Source organism: Lithobates pipiens, unplaced genomic scaffold (genome assembly GCF_037356315.1).
Source record: "Lithobates pipiens isolate NorthernLeopardFrog02 unplaced genomic scaffold, aLitPip1_a1.2 Scaffold_18, whole genome shotgun sequence".
Classification (NCBI taxonomy): Eukaryota; Metazoa; Chordata; class Amphibia; order Anura; family Ranidae; genus Lithobates; species Lithobates pipiens.
The window spans coordinates 63,242,655-63,264,244 of record NW_027507758.1 but is presented as its reverse complement, the minus strand read 5'-3'; the positions used below and the strand labels follow the sequence as shown (position 1 = coordinate 63,264,244).

Here is a 21,590-nt window from a genome sequence, read left to right as displayed (position 1 = left end):
TCACTAAATAGCCATTAACCCACAGGCCTTTAAATATATGAGATGACTGATGCTAGATGCTCTCTCTCTCTCTTCTAGCTGCTGTATGAGCCTGCTGCTGGGTGAAAAGGCTGAATGCTGACAGAACACTAAAAAGGTCAATGTGCTTCCTGTTTGTTTGCCTCATTAAGGGGCACCCTGTTAGTTAGTAACTGATATAAGTTTAAATATTGTCTCGGACGAACAGATGAGCAAAGGATGGATCCCTTGAAGCTGCACATTATTGCAGATCCACTGGTATTGGAATGAATGGTAGTGTCAGCCTGAGCTCCCACCAAGCCATGGTTCCAACGCGTTTCACTCCACCCCTCTGAGTTTAATCATCATTATCTAAAAGTAGCAGCTCAAAAGCCAAATTTTTGTATTGCATGGTATTTATTTTTCCATTGGGCCAATAAGGAAACAAGGAGAGAAAAAATGCAGTTAACAAAGCTAAAATACCAGAATCCTGATATTTGAAAATTAAAGTCACATGGGTGAACTAAAGATCTATATCTTTGTATAAGGCTTTATTAGTTGAGCTTAAAATGTTTTAAAATCAGGATGTTGGGTTCCACATATGCATGGGGCCTCTAGTTGTACCATCGTTCTCCTTGTTGCTATATCCTGCACATAAAACCAACCTGGTTAATACAAAAATAGCTATCATTAAAATTTACTGGAATGTATGCAACTGTTAAGGGATCTAATAAACTATCCAGTCATCCCAATTTATGATTATAATCCTACAAAATGATACTTCAGTCAACCTACATATAGATAGCTCTAAATTATAGAGAACTTTTTTACGGAATGCAAATTCTCTCAATTTCTCTTTAGTTTAGTTGGGTTAAAGTGCATGCCAAGGCCATGGACAAAAATAATATTGAGTACTTCTCTATAATGCATGTACATTGCCCCATATGATATCCTTTTTAAAGTGTTTCAAGTTTAGAATAATCTGTCAGAAATCCTGTGAGCTTCTAACATCCTGTTTAGGCTGAAAGCACAGTTCCTCTGCTGCACTGAAATCCCAACCAGGGTTATCAGCCCTGCCTGCTGAACTACAGCTACCTACCTGTTGGCTGAGATCAAGTGTAGTATCCGTTCTTATCAGTGTCTAGTAGCGGTGCTCCGCCATCATTCTGGCCTTATGGCTGGCTGTATATTGACCCTGCTGGTATGATGGAGGTCCTGAGGGATTTTTCTGTTGGGAAAGAAACCGTACTGAGCATGCACCACATAAGGCGTTGGTCAGGAGTATTTCCCTGGCATATAGGGTTCCAAGGGGCTTAGTTGCTCTTGATTTGAGTGCCTTGTCTAGTCTGGGGTTAGGGAGGCAGAGAGCCTGCGGTGTAAAGTGCCCCCTGGAAATGATAACCCAGGGGTGTTCATCACTATGGGTTTAGGACCACACTGTGAGAATGAAAACAGCCCATGTCACCACATGGGCTAGGCCTTTTGGCCAAAACTGTGGCAATTTTTGTTACCGGGCCTAACCTCTGCGACTATATTTGTGTTTTCTTCTTCACTCAGGTGAAGGGTGTGGGCCTACCCTGAAGTCTAGTGGGATGATGTGTACCTTGGGGGGGGGGGGGGGGGGGGGGGGGTCTCTGTTTGGGAGAACCCCTGACATAGTACTTGTTGGCTGGCTTTGGCTGACCAAGAGGAGTGGGATTTGCGTTGGTGGACCTGAGTGTGCCTCACCCCTGTCACAAGCCTTGCATCTTGGGGGGTCAGCAAAACAATGCTGCTGCATTGACTCCCAAGAGACCATTCACACCGTTGCTTCAGTGCGCATGTGCCGATGACGTTGGCACATGCAAATACAGGGGATATCTCCTAAACCGTGCAGGTTAAGGAGATATCCGGGGTAGCTACAGGTAAGCTTTATTATATAGGCTTACCTGTAGCAAAAAGTGTGTTGTAAGGGTTTACAAACACTTTAAAGGGGTTGTAAACCCTCAAGGTTTTTCACCTTAAAGAGGGATTCCACCTACAAAAAAAAAATATTAAAAGCCAGCAGCTATAAATACTACAGCTGCTGACTTTTAATAAATGGATACTCACCTGTCCCGGGGTCCAGCGATGTCGGCAGCCAAGACCGATCGATTGATCGGCTCTCGGCTGCTGCCGCTGCCATTCTAGGTGAGGGAATCAGGAAGTGAAGCATTGTGGCTTCACTTCCCGGTTCCCTACTGCGCACGCGTGAGTCACGCAGCGCACTAGGAATGGTCCGCGCTGTCTCTGGGACCCGTGTGTGTCCCAGCAGACAGTGCGGTGGGACAGGAAACAGCCTAGACTCCCGTGGGAGGCTATGCCCGGAAGTGGGTGCAAGTACCTGTCTTAGACAGGTATCTGTACCCCCCTTCCCCCTGAAAGGTGCCAACTGTGACACCAGAGGGGGGTAGGGTTCCGATGAGCGGAAGTTCCACTTTAGGGTGGAACCCCGCTTTAATGCATGCTATGCATTAATGTGAAAAACCTTCTGTAGTGCAGCAGCCCCCCAGAACCCCCCTTTTACTTACCTGAACCCCATTGTTCCAACGATGGGGATGAGCACAGCAGCTCCAGCCATTGTCTCGGGTCCTCTTTGGATAGATTGATAGAAACAGGATCCTTTGGCTCCTGCTGCTGTCAATAAAATCCAGTGAGGCGGGGGCAGGGCAGAGTCCCGCAGTCTGTGTCAATGGACGCAGCAGCAGAACTCGGGGAGCGTGCCCGCAACGAGTGCCCCCATGCAAAACGGCTTTCCGTGGGGGCATTCGAGAAGAGGAGGAGCCAGGAGCTCCACTGGGGGACCCCAGAAGAGGAGGATCGGGGCCGCTGTGTGTAAAACCCTTGCACAGAGGAGGTAAGTATAACATGTTTGTTATTTAAAAAAAAAAAAAAACCTTTACAACACATTTAATGGACCTGTAGATCATTTTGATGCCTTATTTTTATGAACTTTTTTTTGTATACTAGTCTATTTATAAGTTTCATTTAATTATCTTATGTGATGGAACCTGATTAGCAGACAATGATTTCATAGAATTTTGAAGGCCTCTGCACAACTCATCATTTGCCAAACGCCGCGCTTATCTCGTCCATGAATCTCTTGATCTTCCTCCTGTGACACGAGTTCTGTGAATTATCTGACGTTAAGATATGTCTGGCCGATATCAGGGACAGTCCCTCCCCGCACAGACAGTAAGAAACGTCTGCCTCCTAAGAAAACAGTTATTATCTCCAGGTAAATGGCAGTTTTCTTCAGAAAAGTCCGGCTATCGAGTCATTTTATGAGAGTGTTGAATTTCAGCTGAAACCACGCAGGATCTAATGATGGTATAGATCTACAACTGAAAATTTGTCTGAATGAAACTTTCCATTTATTATGTTTATGTTAATCTTCTCTTGTGTATTTCTGCAGTTTTGTATTTTTCCTGAGAACCCCTACTGTACCTTTTTTGGGGTTCTAAGGCCGCGTACACACGGGCGGACTGTATGGCCTACTTAGTCCGTCATACAATCCGACGGACAGTCCGTCATACTTTCGAATGAACGGACTTGACCACACACGGATAGCCAAACAGTCCGTTGAAAGCTTGCGCGATGACGTGTACAGCACGTACGACGGGACTATAAATAGGAAGTCCAATACACTGCAATGCAACCTTCGTGTAAATCCTTTCTGAGCATGCGCCATTCTTAGTCCGTCGAACTTGCCTACTCACGAGCGGATTGTCCGCTGAAACCAAAGTTGGACGGACAATATTACGGAAATTCCGAAATACTTAGTACGCCAGACTGCACGCTGAAAAAGTCAGCTGAAGCCCACACACGAGCGGACTGTCCGCTGAAATGTGTTTCGGCGGACTAAGTACGCCATACAATCCGCCCGTGTGTATGCGGCTTTAGATGTAAGGTTTAGGAGATCATTCTTTGGTTAGAAATATTTGAGATTTTTGTTCTCTTTGCCACCTCTTTAAACTTTGCTCTGAATTTGGCCATAAGGATTCATTGTGATTAGAACACATTTTGGTGCTGGTATTTGGCAGTGAGATTTATTTGAAACATTTATTGTTGCAACTGAGAGTTGTGTTGTTGAGTAATATTATTGCATGGTTTAAATGTTCTGCTGAATTTTTTTAGAACAAAGGTAATACCACTTTAACCACTAGACCTCTGGAAGATTTACCCCCCTTCGTGACCAGGCCATTTTTTTGCGATACGGCACTGTGTTACTTTAACTGATAATCACGTGGTCATGCGACACTGTGCCCAAAGAATGATGTCCTTTTTCCCACAAATAGAGCTTTCTCTTGGTGGTATATGATCACCTCTGCGTTTTTGAATTTTTGCACTATAAACAAAAAAAAAATATTTTGAAAACAAACATAATATTTTACTTTCTGCTATAAAAACATATCCAATAAATAAAAATGAAAAAAATCTAATTTAGGGCAATATGTACTTTGATACATATTTCTGGTAAAAAAAAATTCCAATATGTGTATATTGATTGGTTTAGGCAAAAGCTGTCGTTTATTATTTTTAAAATATTTTTTATAATTTTCTTTTTTTTTATTATGTTTTACAAGATTATTTTTTATTTGTTTTACATTTTTTTAGGAGCCCAGTGGGGGGGCTTTGGTGAAATAGCAAGGGTCTAAAGGACAGAGCTTCCTGTTCGTTCACAAACTGAAGTATTGTAAACATAGTTTACTATGCTTCAGTTAAGAATGAACACAGGAGCAATCGGTACAGATCACTCACTGTATTCATTCAGAAAAGGAAGAGGCCAATAAATTAAATATTTATTGGCCTCTTCCCCTGTTCTCCATTGGAAACATCCCCCGCTGCAGGAGAGGAGAGGAGGGAAGCTGGCAGCACTGCAGGGGAGAGACAGGGGGTGTCAGAAAGTAGGGGGAATCGGCACCGCACAGGGCGATTAGGGTGTGCCCAGGCACACTGGCGGGGGCTTACAATGGTCATGTACAACATTTATTCCAGAGGAAAAGCAAACTGTTTGCTGTAACTGCTTGTGTAACTGCGGTGTTAGTTGGGGGTTGGCTTTAGTTTGTTAGTGTATCTAAATATGCTAGTACATCTAACACTCCCCTCCTCCCAGACTGACAATACTACTGTCAAAAGGTCCCCCTTGTGCTTATTCATCCAGAGTGGGGGGCACTTTAATACAGGAGTTGTGTTACTGGCCAGATCACCAGGTGAAAACAGAGGGGGCAAAGCCTAAAAAAAAATGCATCCACCACATCTAATGATTGGCAAACTTCAATATATTACATTTTTCGTTTAATACCACTTTAAATGGAGGGTAACAGTGAAGGTCAAGGTAGTTTATTTAAACCCAAGATCAAAATTTGTATACAGCATCTCACAAAAGTGAGTACACCCTTCACATTTTTATAAATATTTTATTATATCTTTTCATGTGACAACACTGAAGAAATGACACTTTGCTACAATGTAAAGTAGTTACAGCTTGTATATAGCCTCATACACATACATCGGATTGTTGGCCAACAAAGCATCAGCCTTTTGTCTGAAGGGCTGTGCACCGGGAACTAGTCTTGCATACAAACGGTACACAATTGTCGGCCAACAAACACGAACGTAGTGACGTCCTACATGGAATTTCAGCTCTTGAGCACCACCCTTTGAGCACCTTCTGCTAATGTCGTGTTTAGTGAACATTGATTCCGAGCATGCGTGTTTGTACTTTGGACTATTATGTGACGGACTTGTGTACACACAATATGAAAGTCTGACAACAGACCGTTGTCCGCAGAAAATTTACTAGACACAAGGCCATGGTTCCAGTAATCCATGTCCTTAGTCTGTTTGTCTTCAGTACACTGTTTGCAGGCTTTCTTGTGCATCATCTTTAGAAGAGGCTTCCTTCTGGGACGACAGCCATGCAGACCAATTTGATGCAGTGTGCAGAGTGTGGTCTGAGCACTAAAAGGCTGACCCCCCACCTCTTCAACCCTTGCACGCGCACTCAGCTTCTTTGGTCGACCATGGCAAGGCCTGTTCTGAATGAAACCTGTCCTGTTAAACCACTGAATGTTGACCACCATGCTGCAGCTCAGTTTCAGGGTCTTGGCAATCTTCTTATAGCCTAGGCCAGTGATGGCAAACCTTGGCACCCCAGATGTTTTGGAACTACATTTCCCATGATGCTCATGCACTCTGCAGTGTAGTGGAGCATCATGGGAAATGTAGTTCCAAAACATCTGGGGTGCCAAGGTTCGCCATCACTGGCCTAGGCCATCTTTATGTAGAGCAACAATTTATTTTTCGGATTCTCAGAGTTCTTTGCCATGAGGTGCCATGTTGAACTTCCAGTGACCAGTATGAGAGAGTGAGAGTGATAACACCAAATTTAACACACCTTCTCCGCATTCACACTTGAGACCTTGTAACACTAACGAGTCACATGACAGGGAAAATGGCTAATTGGGCTCAATTTGGACATTTTCCCTTAGGGGTGTACTCACTATTTATGAGTTATTTCGAGGGGACAGCAAATTTACACTGTTATACAAGCTGTACACTCACTACTTTACATTGTAAATATTTTATTATATCTTTTCATGTGACAACACTGAAGAGATGAAACTTTGCTACAAAAATGTGAAGGGTGTACTCACTTTTGTGAGATACTGTATATTGCAGTCCTTAAAATGTTACTAAACCCACATTAGTAAAATCAGTCTGTATACACAGTAAAGCATGCTTGTTATACTCTCTGTGGAACCTAAAGGGTTAATCCTCTGCATTGTGTAAAAAGGCAGTTTAATCCTCTCTTCTCTGATCCTCCCCTCTACCACAGTCCCCAATCTATCTGCTGATAGATGCCTTGGGAACACTCTGCACATGCTCAGTTTGGTGTGCATTGCTAGAGAGTTTTTTTCTTTTCTTGGTAGAGTGCGTGTGATCAACACACGGCCAATCAGCACTGTCCAGAGGGTCAGGGGTCCCGCAGCCTCATAGGACAATTATGGGAAAATGAAAACTCCTCCTACAAGCTTTAACCAGGCACTGATAGAAGTCACAAGACTGCCGTATACTGCTAATGAGAAAAGGTATTTAGCTGTTTACATTTACTAAAATAATTACATTTCCATATTATCCTATGTACCGTGGGAGACCAGCTATAGTGAATGCTGGGTCCAGGGTTTAGTAACACTTTAATTGTTAGGGTTTATGTACACTTTATCTTTCAATCATTTCATTCGCAAATTTAAGAAAGAAAAATCTCCTGATGGGAGAAACATTACAATCTTACAGGCACCTCTGGAATAGGAATATAGCAGTGAGCGAACATAATTACCATAGTGGCTGTTTGGTTGCAATAAGCGAGCGCCATATCATAATACAGTAAAAGCAATGTTGTCAAAAACATTCTTTATGCAGCGCTCAGATGTAATGTGCTCAATATAGAGGATAATTATAGGCATGTTGAGAACAAGAGTTGTTACTGCACATCATTTGCAAAAAAAATAAGAGTAGAAGGGGAAGGAAGAGAACTGAAGAAAAGTGAAGCATAGTAAAGAAAGGAAAGTTACCAGAATCAATAAAAGAGGCTTTCCTGAAGCCTCACTAGTCCATGGGCATACAGAGAATTGAATCCAAGGATCCCACGTCTTGTTGAACAAGGTTTGGTAATTTGGACGGTACATGATCAGGAAGAAATTTTTTCCCCTGCTGTAGCAATTTGGATCAGGCTTTGCTGGGTTTTTTGCCTTCCTCTGGATCAACTGTGGGTATAGGATTGTGTGTATCAGATTGTATGACTTTTTTATTTTCTTTATTGGTTGAACTAGATGGACTTGTGTCTTTTTTCAACCTGACTAACCATGTAACTATGAGAGTTTATCATTGATCATAGCCCGATTTAATTTATGTTTAACATAATTAAATGCCACTGACCATACCTCCCAACTTTCTGAGATGGGAACAAGGGACACCTTTTAGCAAAAGTATGTAGGCATACTTTTTAAAAGGAGAATTACATTTAAAAAAAGTTTAATTAACCGCCTCACGCCAATATAGTCGGCAGAAGGACTCGTACAGGCAGAATCACGTACCTGTACGTGGCACTTTAAGAGGTAACCGCGACAAGCTCCGTGAGTCGGGTCGGGGATACCAGCGATCGCCTCAAGTTGAGGAAGAACAGGGAGATGCTAATGTAAACAAGCATCTCCCCGTTCTGCCTAGTGACAGTGGCACTGATCTCTGCTCCCTGCAGAGATCAGTGACGTGTCATACACAGCCACGCCCCCCACAGTTAGAAACAATCCCCAGGGCACACTTAACCCTTACACTGCCCCCTAGTCATTAACCCCTTCACTGCCACTGTCATTTACACAGGAATCAGTGCATTTGTGCACTGATTGCTGTATGAATGACAATGGTCCCAAAAATGTGTCAAAAATGTCCGATGTGTCTGCCATAATGTCGCAATACAAAATGACTGATTGCCACCATTACTAGTAAAAAAAAAAAAAATGTAAATGAATAAAAATGCCATAAAATTATCCCCTATTTTTTAAACGATATAACTTTTGCGCAATCCAATCAATAAACGCTTATTGCGATTTTTTTTTTAACCAAAAATATGTAGAAGAATATGTATCGGCCTAAACTGGGGAAAAAATGTTTTTTTATATATTTTTGGGGGATATTTATTATAGCAAAATGTAAAAAATAATGCGTTTTTCTTCAAAACTGTCACTGTTTTTGTTTATAGCGCAAAAAATAAAACCCGCAAGGGTGATCAAATACCACCAAAAGAAAGCTCTATTTGTGGGAAAAAAAGGACGTCAATTTTGTTTGGAAGTCACATCGCACGACCGCGCAATTGTCAGTTAAAGCGACTCAGTGCCGAATCACAAAAAGTGCTCTGGTCAGGAAGGGGGTAAATTCTTTCGGGGCTGAAGTGGTTAAACCTGCAAGTGCTTTTATTTTTTTTACCACAAATATTCCATTATATTGGCTTTTGCAATTTACAAATGCAGCCATTTAGAAATTGGATGAAAGGTTTAGCACTTTGAAACACTTTTTTGAAAGATAAATAATGCATTCTATATACAATTATATAGCTCAGGCAGAAATGAGGTACAAATGAGGAGGAAAGAGGGACAGAGGGACTTTGTTCCAAATCAGGGACAGTTGGGAGCTATGCCACCGACGACTGATTCCAGCATCTCGCATTTTTAATCAAACTCAAAATTTCAGCCTTTTATAGGGATTTCATTATCCAGTTTCCGAAAGAGGGATTTCAGATGATCTTGGGGACGTTTACTCCCGTTACTGACCAAATTAAATTGAAAAGTCTGATCCCGATTCTGGTTACCTTGGGACAGTGCTACCATATATGGGAGGGAGCAGCGGCTCGGGCTCTCAGCGGCTCGCTGAGAGGCTGAGCCGGATGTCGGTCCAGGCATGTGGGTGGATCCTGACTTCATTATTGCGATCTTGTCCGAGCCTGAACCGGCACTGTGACATTAACCAAAAGCGGACTTCAGCCCGCCGTCTGCTGAAAACAGGTCACAGGGGTGCAGAATGAAGTGCACTCCTGTGATCCATAGGGGAAGTACAGCCAAACAAGCTTTGGCTTTACTTCTCTTTTAAGGCTTCACAAACTTTTTTCCTGGCAACTGCTCACAATTAATAACATAGATTGAAATGTGATGTTTTAAATAGTTACATAATATAAATTGATAACAATTTGAAGTTGCACTGATCACGAGGCTTCTATAAGAAGGTTTCTGTTCCTTCAACAAAGTTTCAGAAGTTAGGAAATGTATATTAGAAATATGTGAGTTCCCCAAAGATGATCAACAAAACCAAAAACAACAACAACAAATAAACTGATTGTGGCAGTGTGTTGTACCCTATTTTCATATAAGGCAATTGCAGAAATGTAAACAGGAATCATTTTATTAAGTCAGAAGTTACCTGCTGGTCTCATTTACACCAGAGTTTAAAATACTGCGTTTAAAATTTAGATGCATACAGTGTATAGATTTGTATGCATCTAAATGCAGCACTATAGGAATCAATGAGGCCATACATACAACTGCATCTAGAAAGGAGAGTGTGCGTTGCATTTATCGGCATACAAATAAAGTAGGACACAGATGCATGCGGGGGTCTTACATCTCTGCAGATTTTATGCCAGTGTAAGTATAAACACATACTACAGCTGCTGACTTTTAATAAATGGACACTCACCTGTCCCAGGGTCCAGCGATGTCGGCAGCCGAGGCCGATCGATCGCTCGGCTCTCGGGTGCTGCACCGCCATTCTAGGTGAGGGAATCAGGAAGTGAAGCATTGCGGCTTCACTTCCCGGTTCCCTACTGCGCTTGCGCGAGTCGCGAAGCACACTAGGAATGGTCCGCGCCGTCTCTGGGACCCGTGTGTGTCCCAGCAGACAGCGCGGCGGGACAGGAAACAGCATAGACTCCCGTGGGAGTCTATGCCCGGAAGTGGGTGCAAATACCTGTCTCAGACAGGTATCTGCACCCCCCTTCCCCCTGAAAGGTGCCAACTGTGACACCGGAGGGGGGGAGGGTTCCGATGAGTGGAAGTTGCACATTTTATGCCAGTATAAGTATAAACACATGTAAACGCTTACACGATTATATGTGGAAAGTTGTTAGAATTGTGCGTGTACATGCATCTGAGCATGTCTGAGCGTGAGTACTTTAGGCACGTATTTTATGAAGGATCTTCTGTTAGCTCTGCCAGCAAGAACCTGTGAAAATACATATATGCTCTTGTGAATGAGCCCTTAAAGTTGAAGAATTTTTAGCTTTGTGTAGCTCAGGGAAGGGCTAGAACCTGTTGGGTTTTATTTGCTACAGAAACAAAAATGGAGTGCCAAACCCAACCGTTTCATTAAAATAGTGAGATCCCTTCCAAGCAAATGGATTGCTCCAGCTGCTTTGGCACTTGTCTATGGACACTGAAATATTTATTCACTCCACCATTTATTCCCATCTCCCACTTGTATAAATACATCTCCAGGCCTGGTAAAGGGGCCTCTATCTCCTGAAACGTGTTGGCTCTTTATTTGGAATTGATCTCAGTCTTCCTTAGGTTTGTTACGCCGTTCCTGTTTTTGTGGTTCCTCTCCAGAGTGTTCTTGTAGAATCTTCAGTATATATGACCTGCTTGTTTAATGCTTAACACATTCAAAGGTATTTAATTCTGCAGGAACATTTTTTTTCCACTGGGAACCAGAGCTATCGGTAAACCTCTTGAGATTATTGGCTGTCTTTACCCCAACAGGATAGCTTTTTGTCCCAATGACTGGTGCCATCAGAGACAAGTGGGTGAAGAGCTTTCCAATAGGGGCAAAGAAAGCAATTAAGATTGTTTTTATTTAGTAGAGCAGGAACAATTAGGATCTGTGTCACTTTTTTTATTTCTATATATGAACTCACTGGGTTGATTTCTCCTGTCTTCCCAATCAAAGGAATGGTGCAACTTGAGAGAGGAAGTGAGGAAACATTTCCCTTATGGGAACACAGACATCAAAGAAAGCCTTCCCTTCTATCCAAAACCTAATTTGTTATTTACAAAGCTTTTTTTTATGGTTTTATGGTAATTTTCTTCAAAGATGGACTTTAAACAGATACATAATCACTGTAGCACCCTGATCGTAAACAGGGCTGCTCATAAATTCAGTCTGCTAGGTGGTAACTAGCCTGGCTAATTTTAGGGTGGTCCATTGACTTTTGCCCTAAACTTGAATTTAGTGAACTTCTCTCATCTGTTACTAGGTAGCATTGCCGCCTGTGGTATTAGAATGATAAGGGCATAGTGAATTTGGGTGAGGATTGGATAGGTTGTCCCAGTGAATTGGTAGAAGTCTCTTTGGCCCCATGTACTGCTGGGAGAGCCTATTTATTTGGGAGGAGTCACGTGATCGGGGTTCTGTGCCACCTGGCTGGCTGTCTGGGTGGACGTGTGTTGTATTGGTCCTGGTTGCTAGGCCAGAAGCCTGGGGCCTATCTGGGAGCACCCGACGGCTAGACTGTCTGAGGCCTATCCAGGACTGTGAGAAGCAACGTGGGGTTGGGGCTACAGGTTGGGAGCCTAACCAAGTTACAGAAGTTTAGCCATATGGAGAACCAAATGTTGCCAGAGGTGAAGGAGAAGCAGTTTCCATAAGGTATGACCACTCTTGTTCCCAGAGGCAAATGAGGATCAATGTCAGAGGTAAAGGGGAAGCAGTTGCCAGCAAGAGACAACCACTCCTGTTATTAGAAGCCAGTGCTTGAGGTCTGAAGAAGTAACAGAGCAGCCCTTTTCACTAGCTGGGGAAGTGGGAAAGCTTCAGCAGAGTCAAATCAGGGACCCAGTGGGTAGCATGGGTGAAGCTTGAGAAGCATACAGTGGGTTAGCTGTGAAAGAGCTCGGGATCCAGTGTTGGCTGGGACCTTGGAAGTCTAGTGAGAGACTGGGAGCTCAGTGTGAAGATCTACAGTGGGATACTGTGAGATGTGAGAGAAGATCTACAATGGGATACTGGGAGCTACGTTTGCAGATCTATATTGACTTTTGAAAGTTCAGTTGCCATAGGAGACAGCAGTTCTATAAAATACAGTGTGCTACATTCAGCTTAAAGGCCTTCTACTGTATAGCTGCCTGCCTATTACTATTTTTGGTCTGCAGAGTCTGCCAATTGCTATTACATTTGCCTAAGGGTGTCCTGGCCCTAAACCTTCTCTGCTCCAGTTCTTAAGAGACAATAAAATCTCTTTTGATATCAAAATGGAAATGTAATAGAAGAAATATTCTTGTGAGAAGAACCGCCACCAATTTCATTGAAGGCTACCGGAATCAATGGACTTAAAGGGGCTTATACCCCGGTAAGCCTTAGTCAAATTAGTGGCGGTTCTTTTCACAAGAATATTTCTTCTATTACATTTCCATTTTGATGTCATCTGTTTCACTGATGGTTTTAGGATGCCAACTTACTGTTACCACTCATTGGCGCCCATGTTTCCATTACACCCACCATGCCCAGTGACCTGCACCCTGAGGAGGAATGTTAGCTGCCCTTGACTCTAGAGGTCACCTTCAGGCAACTAGAGGGCAGGAGTACCACTACACCACTCATACACAATTTCATGTATTTTTTAAATACAAGCAATACCTAAATCTGATTTGTTATGAGACTTGTGCAGTCTTCTCGACAGTCTGTACAGCAGAGCTCAGAGAACTTAAGGGAGAAGCAGCACAAGGAGCCAATACACTATTACATTTATTTTCTTTAGTGCTAGCAGAACTTAAATCTGACTTGGTAACAGCCTTGTGCCGTCTTCTAGACAGTCTGTACAGCAGAGCTCAGAGAACAAAGGAGAAGAAGCACACACAGCCAATCAGTAGTGTTGCAGTGCAAAAGAAGCCATGCTGATAAGAGGAGAGAGCAGAGTGAATACGAGATGAGCTTATCAGTCTGCTGCTTCTCTGTCCATTGACAAGTTACATGGTGGGGGTGGAGAGGAGACCTGTAAAATCAGGTCCCCTACTCTTCTAGACAGGGCTGTGCTGTGCAGCAGAGCTGTGTAAATCTCAGGGCTCGATGGACAGAAACACAAATCCATTGCCAGCTAAAACAGCTCTTGTATATGGGCTTAACCTGTGGACTCAGATGTTTGCATAGAGTTCAGCTTTAAATTTAGACTTTTGTTTTTAACACTGTCTCTTTTTCGTCCAGAGCCCTGACGTAAGCAACAGAAAAGTACGAAGAAGGGAAAAAAACAGAGTGGCCGCCCAGAGAAGTCGCCGGAAACAGACTCAAAAGGCGGACAAGTTACATGAGGTAAGTCTGAATTGAATGGTCCATAAAAAAGAAATAATAATAATAATAAACGTCCGTAATGTCAGGTTATGTGAACATGGTAGATCTTTTTCTGACACTGACCCTCAGCAGTACCTGCACTGAAGTTAAAATTCAGTTATCTGCAGCAGAAAGATAGTTTCTAGGCAAATCATTTTGTGAATGGTGGAGTGGATGGAATCACACTGTGTGTAATGGCTAGATTGTTTCTGGGGGAAGCTGTACGTTTGTCTGCTTAGGCTTGGAACACAGCAAAATGCCATTTATATTGTCTTTTCTACAAACAATCAATGTCCCTCAAGCTCAAGCTGTTTTTAATAAAAAAAGAAAGGGTTAGAACCTCTGCCAGAATTGTATTGCTTTATCATAAATCCATCCAGCACTGCACTCTTCGGTTTTCTTAGTCGGATCGCATGGATGACAGTGACACCGCCAATAACCATTTGAAGAGAAAGTCAGCACTCAACCAGTGGACTTCAAGATTTTATTGGGGTCATATTGTAAAAACAATGTGCAGATATGTAACCCATAACACAGATGTTTCGGAGCCACGGTGGACCCCTTTCTCAAGGTGACAGACCTTGTTGATTCCCAAAACATGGTGTGTTATGGTGTGTTATGGTTTACTTTGTATATTTACATGGGGTTTTTGCAATATGACCCCAATAAAATCTTGAGGTCCACTGGTTGGGTGCTGGCTTTCTATTCAAAGAAGTTTATTCTGTGTCCCCTTCTCGAAGATGTACCATCATTCCCTGTCTTGCAGACACAACAGGAAGTGAGAGGGAATCTCCTGAATGTGAAGACCCATCTTTTCACTGTCGTCCTCTCTGGGAGATTTTACCGTCACCACCTGCTCAGATGAAAGATGCAGAATGTTCAGATTCCATTTACTTTTTGTTCTGGTGACAGTGGTCGCTGGGACAGGGGGTAAATTCCCCAAACTGGGACACAAAGGACAGAAAGAAACAGAGGACCCAACCTTCACCGCTCTACCTAAGGCCTCATTCACATGGGGCATACTACAGTGTACGCCCATGCAAGGGCCCTGTTTGCCTATATGGGCATGCAAAGATGTTTCATAAATCACTATGCAGGCAGTCACATTCATGTCAAATAGGGTGCAGCAGCTGCATGGACAAAGCCACTGCTCCCAACTTGAGAACCATGCAGGTGCACAGCCCTGAACACATGCAGTGTGCATTCCGGCCGTGCACCCACACTTGCTTGGATGCCAGATTTGGAGCAGTGGTTTTGTTCATGTGGCATTCATATATGCAGGGGTTGCCATTTTGCCCCAGCCCCATGCTCCAGGGGGCCCATGTGGTCCTCCTGTGCAACTGTATGTAGAGGAACCCATCCCTCTAGGTAGACTGGGCATTCAGCGGCTGCAGGAGGGAAATGGAGGGCATTGGTTCCTTTACACGCCACTCCTGCTGCTTCCCTTCCATTGAATTGCTGCTGCGGGCCCCTGTGTGCTTCCCTGGTCCCCCTCGCTGCTGCCGGGTATACCCCTCCCACCCCCTGCCAGCTGCTGCAGGGAATCTGATTTAAAAGTGGGGAAGGGGCCAGTAAATTAGTTATTTTCCGTCTCCTTCTTTGTCTTAATGATTAGAGTCAGTGATTGATTCATCACTGCAGCATAGAAAAGTGTGTTTACTATGATTCCATTTATGAAAGAACGGAAAGCTTTCTACAGAGCTATTCAGAGCTATTCCTGTTCATTCATTCTGTGCAGCTGAGGCTGCAGAGAAAGGGACTGATGAATTTGGCCTCAGCCCCTTTCTCTGTCTGAGACATCAGAGGTCTGTTTAGCCCCCTGATATTTCAAATCTCCACAAAGAGGTCCTAAAAATTATGTAAAAAAAAAGTTATAAAAATAAAAAAAATAAAAAAAATAAAGCAACAAAAATATAAAACTACTGACACCACTCTCTTTCCATTGTTCTACAGACACCAGTGGCGGAACTACCAGGGTCACAAAGGTCGCACTTGCCACTGGTTACTGGCGTTCTGCCACTGTGGGGGGATTGCAGGAAGGTGACCCGCAGCAGGACCATAATAAAGGGTCCCACAATGGGAGTAAAGGGCCCCAGGATTAGTAGGAAAGGCCCCGGCCAGGAGCTAGGGGGGAGCTCTTTGTGGTTGCGTGCACAAGGCCCTAAAGGTTCTAGTTATGCCTCTAAAGCATCCTAATTGACATGAATGGGACTGTCTGCATGTGGGTGCACTGAACATGTGTGGGGGTAAACATGGAGCTTGCATGGGTGTATGCTGTAGTATGTTCCGCGTCAATGAGGTATGATGTACACATGGTCGGATATTCCGATGGACAATGTCCGATAGGACCGTGTTGTCGGATAATCCGACAGTGTGTGGGCTCCATCGGACTGTTTCTGTCGGAATATCCGACGGACCAAGTTTGAGAGCTTGGCTATAAAACTTTCGGACAACATGATCTGATCGGACTTTGTCCGATTGTGTGTAGAGAATTCCGATCGAACAAAGTGCCACGCATGCTCAGATCAAATTCCTAGACCAAAGCTATTGGCTACTAGCCTGAACGTAGTCCTGTCGTAACGAAATAACGTCGTCACGTTACGTACGATCGGATTTTCCGACAACTTTGTCCGACTGTATGTATGCAACACAAATTTCGGCCAAAATCCGTCGGACAAAATCCGACGGATTTTTGTTGTCGGAATGTCCGACTGTGTGTATAAGGGCTGAGACTCTATCCATTAGATAGAAATTGTTGCTTCCTGTACTTTAATAAATAAATCTATACTTCCTTTAATAGGAAGCAGTCTGTATAATGTATTTTATGGGGTGAGAGGTTCTTTTTTTTCTTGCAGAAGTCTATGCAGGCACACGTGTGATATCTGCTCTGCAAATCACACAATCACTGTTGGCAGTTTGCCCCAGTCAGTTGGGAAGTGAAGATGAAAATAAAACTGAAAAATAAAACCATCTATGTCCCAACAATAGGTTGGGTTCTGAGCCGAAGCTCCAGTATTTCCCAATATGCCTGGGATCCCAATAGCTTCCTCAATAGCTGTAGTGGTGCAATAGCGGTGCAAGCAAACTCAGGTCTGCAATCTGCAATTCTAGGAAGAATTAAAGTAAACCTGACCACTTTCAGAGTTAAAAGGCCAACTCTATCCAAAACTTTTTTATTTTTTTTGGATAGAGTGGTGAAGGTTTAGAGCCCTTTTTAGGTTTTTTTATTCTTTTTTTTTTTTTGCTGTTTGCATAAAATGGCTTGCAGCAGTCCCTTATTTGTAAGGATTGTCCCTCTTTTTGAATCTAATCCTCCTACATTGTCCCTAAATTTGGTCTGATGCAATAATGATTAATCACTGTTATAAGAATAGTAGAGTTATACCAAGAATAGGTTACAACCAATCATCGAAGGAACATTAAGGGCAAATACTAACATTCGGCTTTATATATATTGCTGCCTTTCTCAACTCTTTTCCTGGAGAAACCCTTGGAATAATATTTAAAATAGAAGAAAACCCTAACCATAACTATTCTTAAACCCCCCCCCCCCCCCACCTATCCTGCCTAACCTACATAAAAATGACATTCGTAAAGAAAAATTACATTTAAAATTGACTTGTGGTTTCAATTTCCGGCGCACCAGTCCAAAAAAAAAAAAAAGGCATGGGCCCCTCACCCCCAGTCCATACCAGACCCGACTTTGGTATGGATTTTAAGTTGAACCCTATGCCCTCAACATAGGGGGTTGGGTGCTTTGGGGCGGGGGGCCCTGCTCTGGGGACAAGGGGACAACCTTGGCCGGTGGTTGTGGGAGTATGTGGGCATCCTTAAATACTGGCCGCCTACTGCAGGCTCCGCCGTTTGATGGTTCTTATATAGGTAAGGGCGTGGCCACCTGGCGACGTCACCTCGTGGCACCGCCCCTTGACATCATGGAACAGTGCATGCTGGATTGGTGGCATCACAAGGAGGTGGTGCCACCAGGTCACGGGGAAGCCCATTGACAGGTGATGACTCATCGTTTGTTAACCGCTTCCCGACCGGCCAATATACTGTGGCAGAATGCCTCCCCTGGGCGAAATCCCGTACGGGTACATCTTTCCCCTTTTTGGCCACCAGAGGGTATGCGTGCCCACTGCATGGCAGGAAACCCACTGCGCTTGGCCAGCGGGCACGATCGCCAATAGCCACACGCGATCGCATGCACAAGCGCTGGCATGGGTATTTGTGTGTAAACACACAAATACCTGTGTTGTCAGGGAAGAGGAGCCATATCATTTGTTCCTACTAAGTAGGAAAAACTATATGTATCCTCTCCTAGTCAATCCTATCCCCATACAGTTGGAACACACAAGTAACCGCTTGAGCGCCCCCTAGTGTTAACCCCTTCCCTGCCAGTGACATTTACACAGTAATCAGTGCATTTTTATAGCACTGATCGCTGTATAAATGCCAATGGTCCCAAAAAAGTGTCAAAAGTCTCCGATCTGTTCGTTGCAATGTCGCAGTACCACTAAAAATTGCAGATTACCGCCATTACTAGTAAAAAAATAATAATAATAATAATAAAAATGCCAGAAATCTTTCCCATCGTTTGTAGACACTACAACTTTTGCGCAAACCAATCAATATATGCTTATTGCATTTTTTTTACCAAAAATATGTAGAAGAATATATATTGGCCTAAACTGATGAAGAAATTATTGTTATTTTTTTTAAATTGGGGGTATTTATAAAAGTAAAAAATATTGTTGTTGTTTTTTTCAAAATGGGCACTTTTTTTTGTTTATAGCGCAAAAAATAAAAACCGCAGATGTGATCAAATATCACCAAAAGAAAGCTCTATTTGTGGGAAAAAAGGACGCAGATTTAGTTTGGGTACAGCATCGAACGACCGTGCAATTGTCAGTTAAAGCGACGCAGTGCCAAATTGAAGAATGTGCTCTGGTCAGGAAGGGGGTAAAATCTTCTGGGGCCGAAGTGGTTAAGGATGCTGCGGCCAGCTTCCTGGTCCCGCTCCTTGAAATGAAAGCAGTTTTGTAAAGGCTGGGATTGTCTAGTGACTATTGTACTAAATACGGCTAAACAGAAGGAAAAGGGGAAAAGACCAATTACACAAAACATTTAAAAAAAAATTACTAAAGTTTTACTATCTGTGTTGCGTAACCTTTACACTCTTAAATTCAGTCTAGAAGAAGCTTATTTATATCAGTTAGTGGTTACTCTTCTTTGGCATTACTAGAAAGGAAATCTGCTGTGTGTAGGAAATGGTCTTCCCTCCCAGCAAGGTCTTCATCTTTATGTTTTCCTTCTGCAGGAATATGAATGCCTGGAACAGGAGAATTCCTCTCTTAAGAGGGAGATTGGAAAACTCACAGAGGACCTGAAAAACTTGAGCCAAGCTTTGAAGGACCATGAACAGATATGTCCATACTTACGCTGCCCGGTGAACTTTGTGACTGTGCCCAGAGTGGCAGATGCCCTGTCTGGCTGCTTGCCCCGGTGACCACTACTGTTTGGAAATAAACTAAGATTTTCCCAGCCCAACTAATGGAATCCACCAGATCTTCTTTCCAGAGTATCTTGAAGCCCAACTCAAGACAGATATAAAAGACACAAATGAATGCACTCCGTATTTATTAATATGTCTGTTTTTGTTTTTAATACATGTGGTGTAACTACCCGAATTTGACTTGGTATCAGCCTTCTGCAGTCCCTTCACAGCAGAGCTTGGACTGAGGGAAGGAGAAGCAGCCTAAGGAGCCAGTGCGTTGCAATGGAAGGGACATGCTGATTGGAGGAGACGATAGAGTGTCAGAGATACAACTTTAACAGTGCTGCTTCATTTTTTTTACCACACAGTGGGAGTGTAAGTGAAAGTGAAACTGCAGCAGAGAAAGATCAGATCTCCTCCCCTCTACCAGGCTATATACATATCAGGACTAGATGGACAGAAATACAAATCACTTTATCATAGAAGATATCTCTTATATGTATAGTACCGTCTATGTAATTGTTTGCCTGGAGTCCAACTTTAAGTCAATTGAACAACCCAATGGGATTTACTAAGTGGCAGCTATCACCTGCACGTGAGATTAGAAGAATCAGGATGGTACCTGAAGATTCTGTATTACCCCCCCCCCCGACATCTCTGGACATTCTTTACTACTACTGCCCACTGTATGTCTGGTGTTTACAAATCGTAATCCACCCTACCTAAAAATATGAATTATGATTACTGTTACATTTTTTTAAATGTTTTTTGTTATTAATAAATATTTTTTCTAAAAACCTTAGAGAGGATTCTTCCGTTTCCGTTTTCAATTTGTTTCAACTTTTAGGCAAATCTGTAGATAACTTTCAGGCAAAAAAAAAATTGTAATTACAATTAAAACCCAAAATCAAACAAGTTTTTTTTTTTTTTTTTTTTTAATGCAGGGAAGGCTCAAATCTGTTGTCTGTGTCTCTATTGAAGAGATTTATCACTACTTCCTGTCAACAGGGACACAGACATTTTTAGTAGCGCAGGGAAGAGTTATGGTTCATACCTATGCGTTTTTTGGTGCTTTTTGCTGAAATGCACTACAGTCCATTTAACATGGTTTCTTATTGGACACATTCACATCTATGCTTTTTTCAGGTGCGTTTCTGGAAAGGGTCACAGACTTTTTTTTTAATTCTGTGCTTTTTTTTTGGTTAAATAGACTTCAATAGAGAAGCTGCAGAAAAGCATGTAGTGCGTTTCTGCCACGATTTTACCACGATTTGCATTTTGCGTTCTTTAATCTGGCCAAAAAAAAAAGCATAAAAAATACAAAGTGCAACTCGTGGCAAAATCTCTGTAAAATTGCATGTGCAAAAATGCACAGCAAAGGGCACTGCAAAAAAAACGGATCAAAAGCAAACTGCAGAGATGTGACTTGAGCCTTAGAACATCTGACAAGGCTTTCCTTGTTGTCTGCGCCTTTCTGTCTGTGCAGGAAGTGATGGAAAATCTACCTAGGAGGAAATGTAAGTCATTAAACTTTATCCAGAAGTAAAAAAAAAAAGCACAAACTAGGAGAAAAAGAAGCGGTACTTAGAGCCAATCAGGAGTCATGTGTGCTAGAAAAAGAACATAATGATGAGAGAATAGGAAAAAGATGACCTCATTGGTCTTTTGCTGATCCTTCACTGTCCAGTTACAAGCTTTCACACATTTTAAATCTGTCAATAAAACAGGAAGTGAGGGGAAATCTTTCAATGGGTAAATTCTGAGAGATTTGCCCTCACTTCCTGTTGTTTCCAGGACTTAAAATTAAGAGAAATCTCTGTAATGGTTACCAACTGGGTAGTGGAAGTAACAAGGAAAGAATACACCCCAGCTATTCCTTTTCAGCAGTTTTTATCCCAACAGTCATAAAGTACTGTAAACCTAATGCTCCGTACACACGGTCGGACTTTCCATGGAAAATGTGCGATCGGATCGTGTTGTCGGAAAATCTGATCATGTGGGGGCTCCATCTGACTTTTTCCATCTGAATTTTCAACACACAAAGTTTGAGAGCTGGATCTAAAATTTTCCGACAACAAAATCTGATCGTTTAAATTTCTATTGTGTTTAACCAATTCTAACGGACAAAGTGCCACACATGCTCAGAATAAATTACGAGACGAACGCTATTGGCTACTGGCCCGTTTATAGTCCCGTCATACGTGTTCTA

At 42.7% G+C, this 21,590-nt stretch overlaps 1 protein-coding gene across 1 annotated transcript in view; it reads left to right on the top strand.

Annotated features, from left to right (window-relative positions):
• The window catches only part of BATF3 (basic leucine zipper ATF-like transcription factor 3), a 32,196-nt gene extending 12,013 nt beyond the window's left edge, over nt 1-20,183 (top strand). Inside the window, exons 2-3 of the mRNA XM_077485746.1 lie at nt 13,762-13,866; nt 19,205-20,183. Coding sequence (XP_077341872.1) covers nt 13,762-13,866; nt 19,205-19,393 — 294 coding nt within the window. The 3' untranslated portion in view covers nt 19,394-20,183. The remainder of the gene's footprint in view (nt 1-13,761; nt 13,867-19,204) is intronic.
• The last annotated feature ends 1,407 nt before the right edge of the window (nt 20,184-21,590 follow it).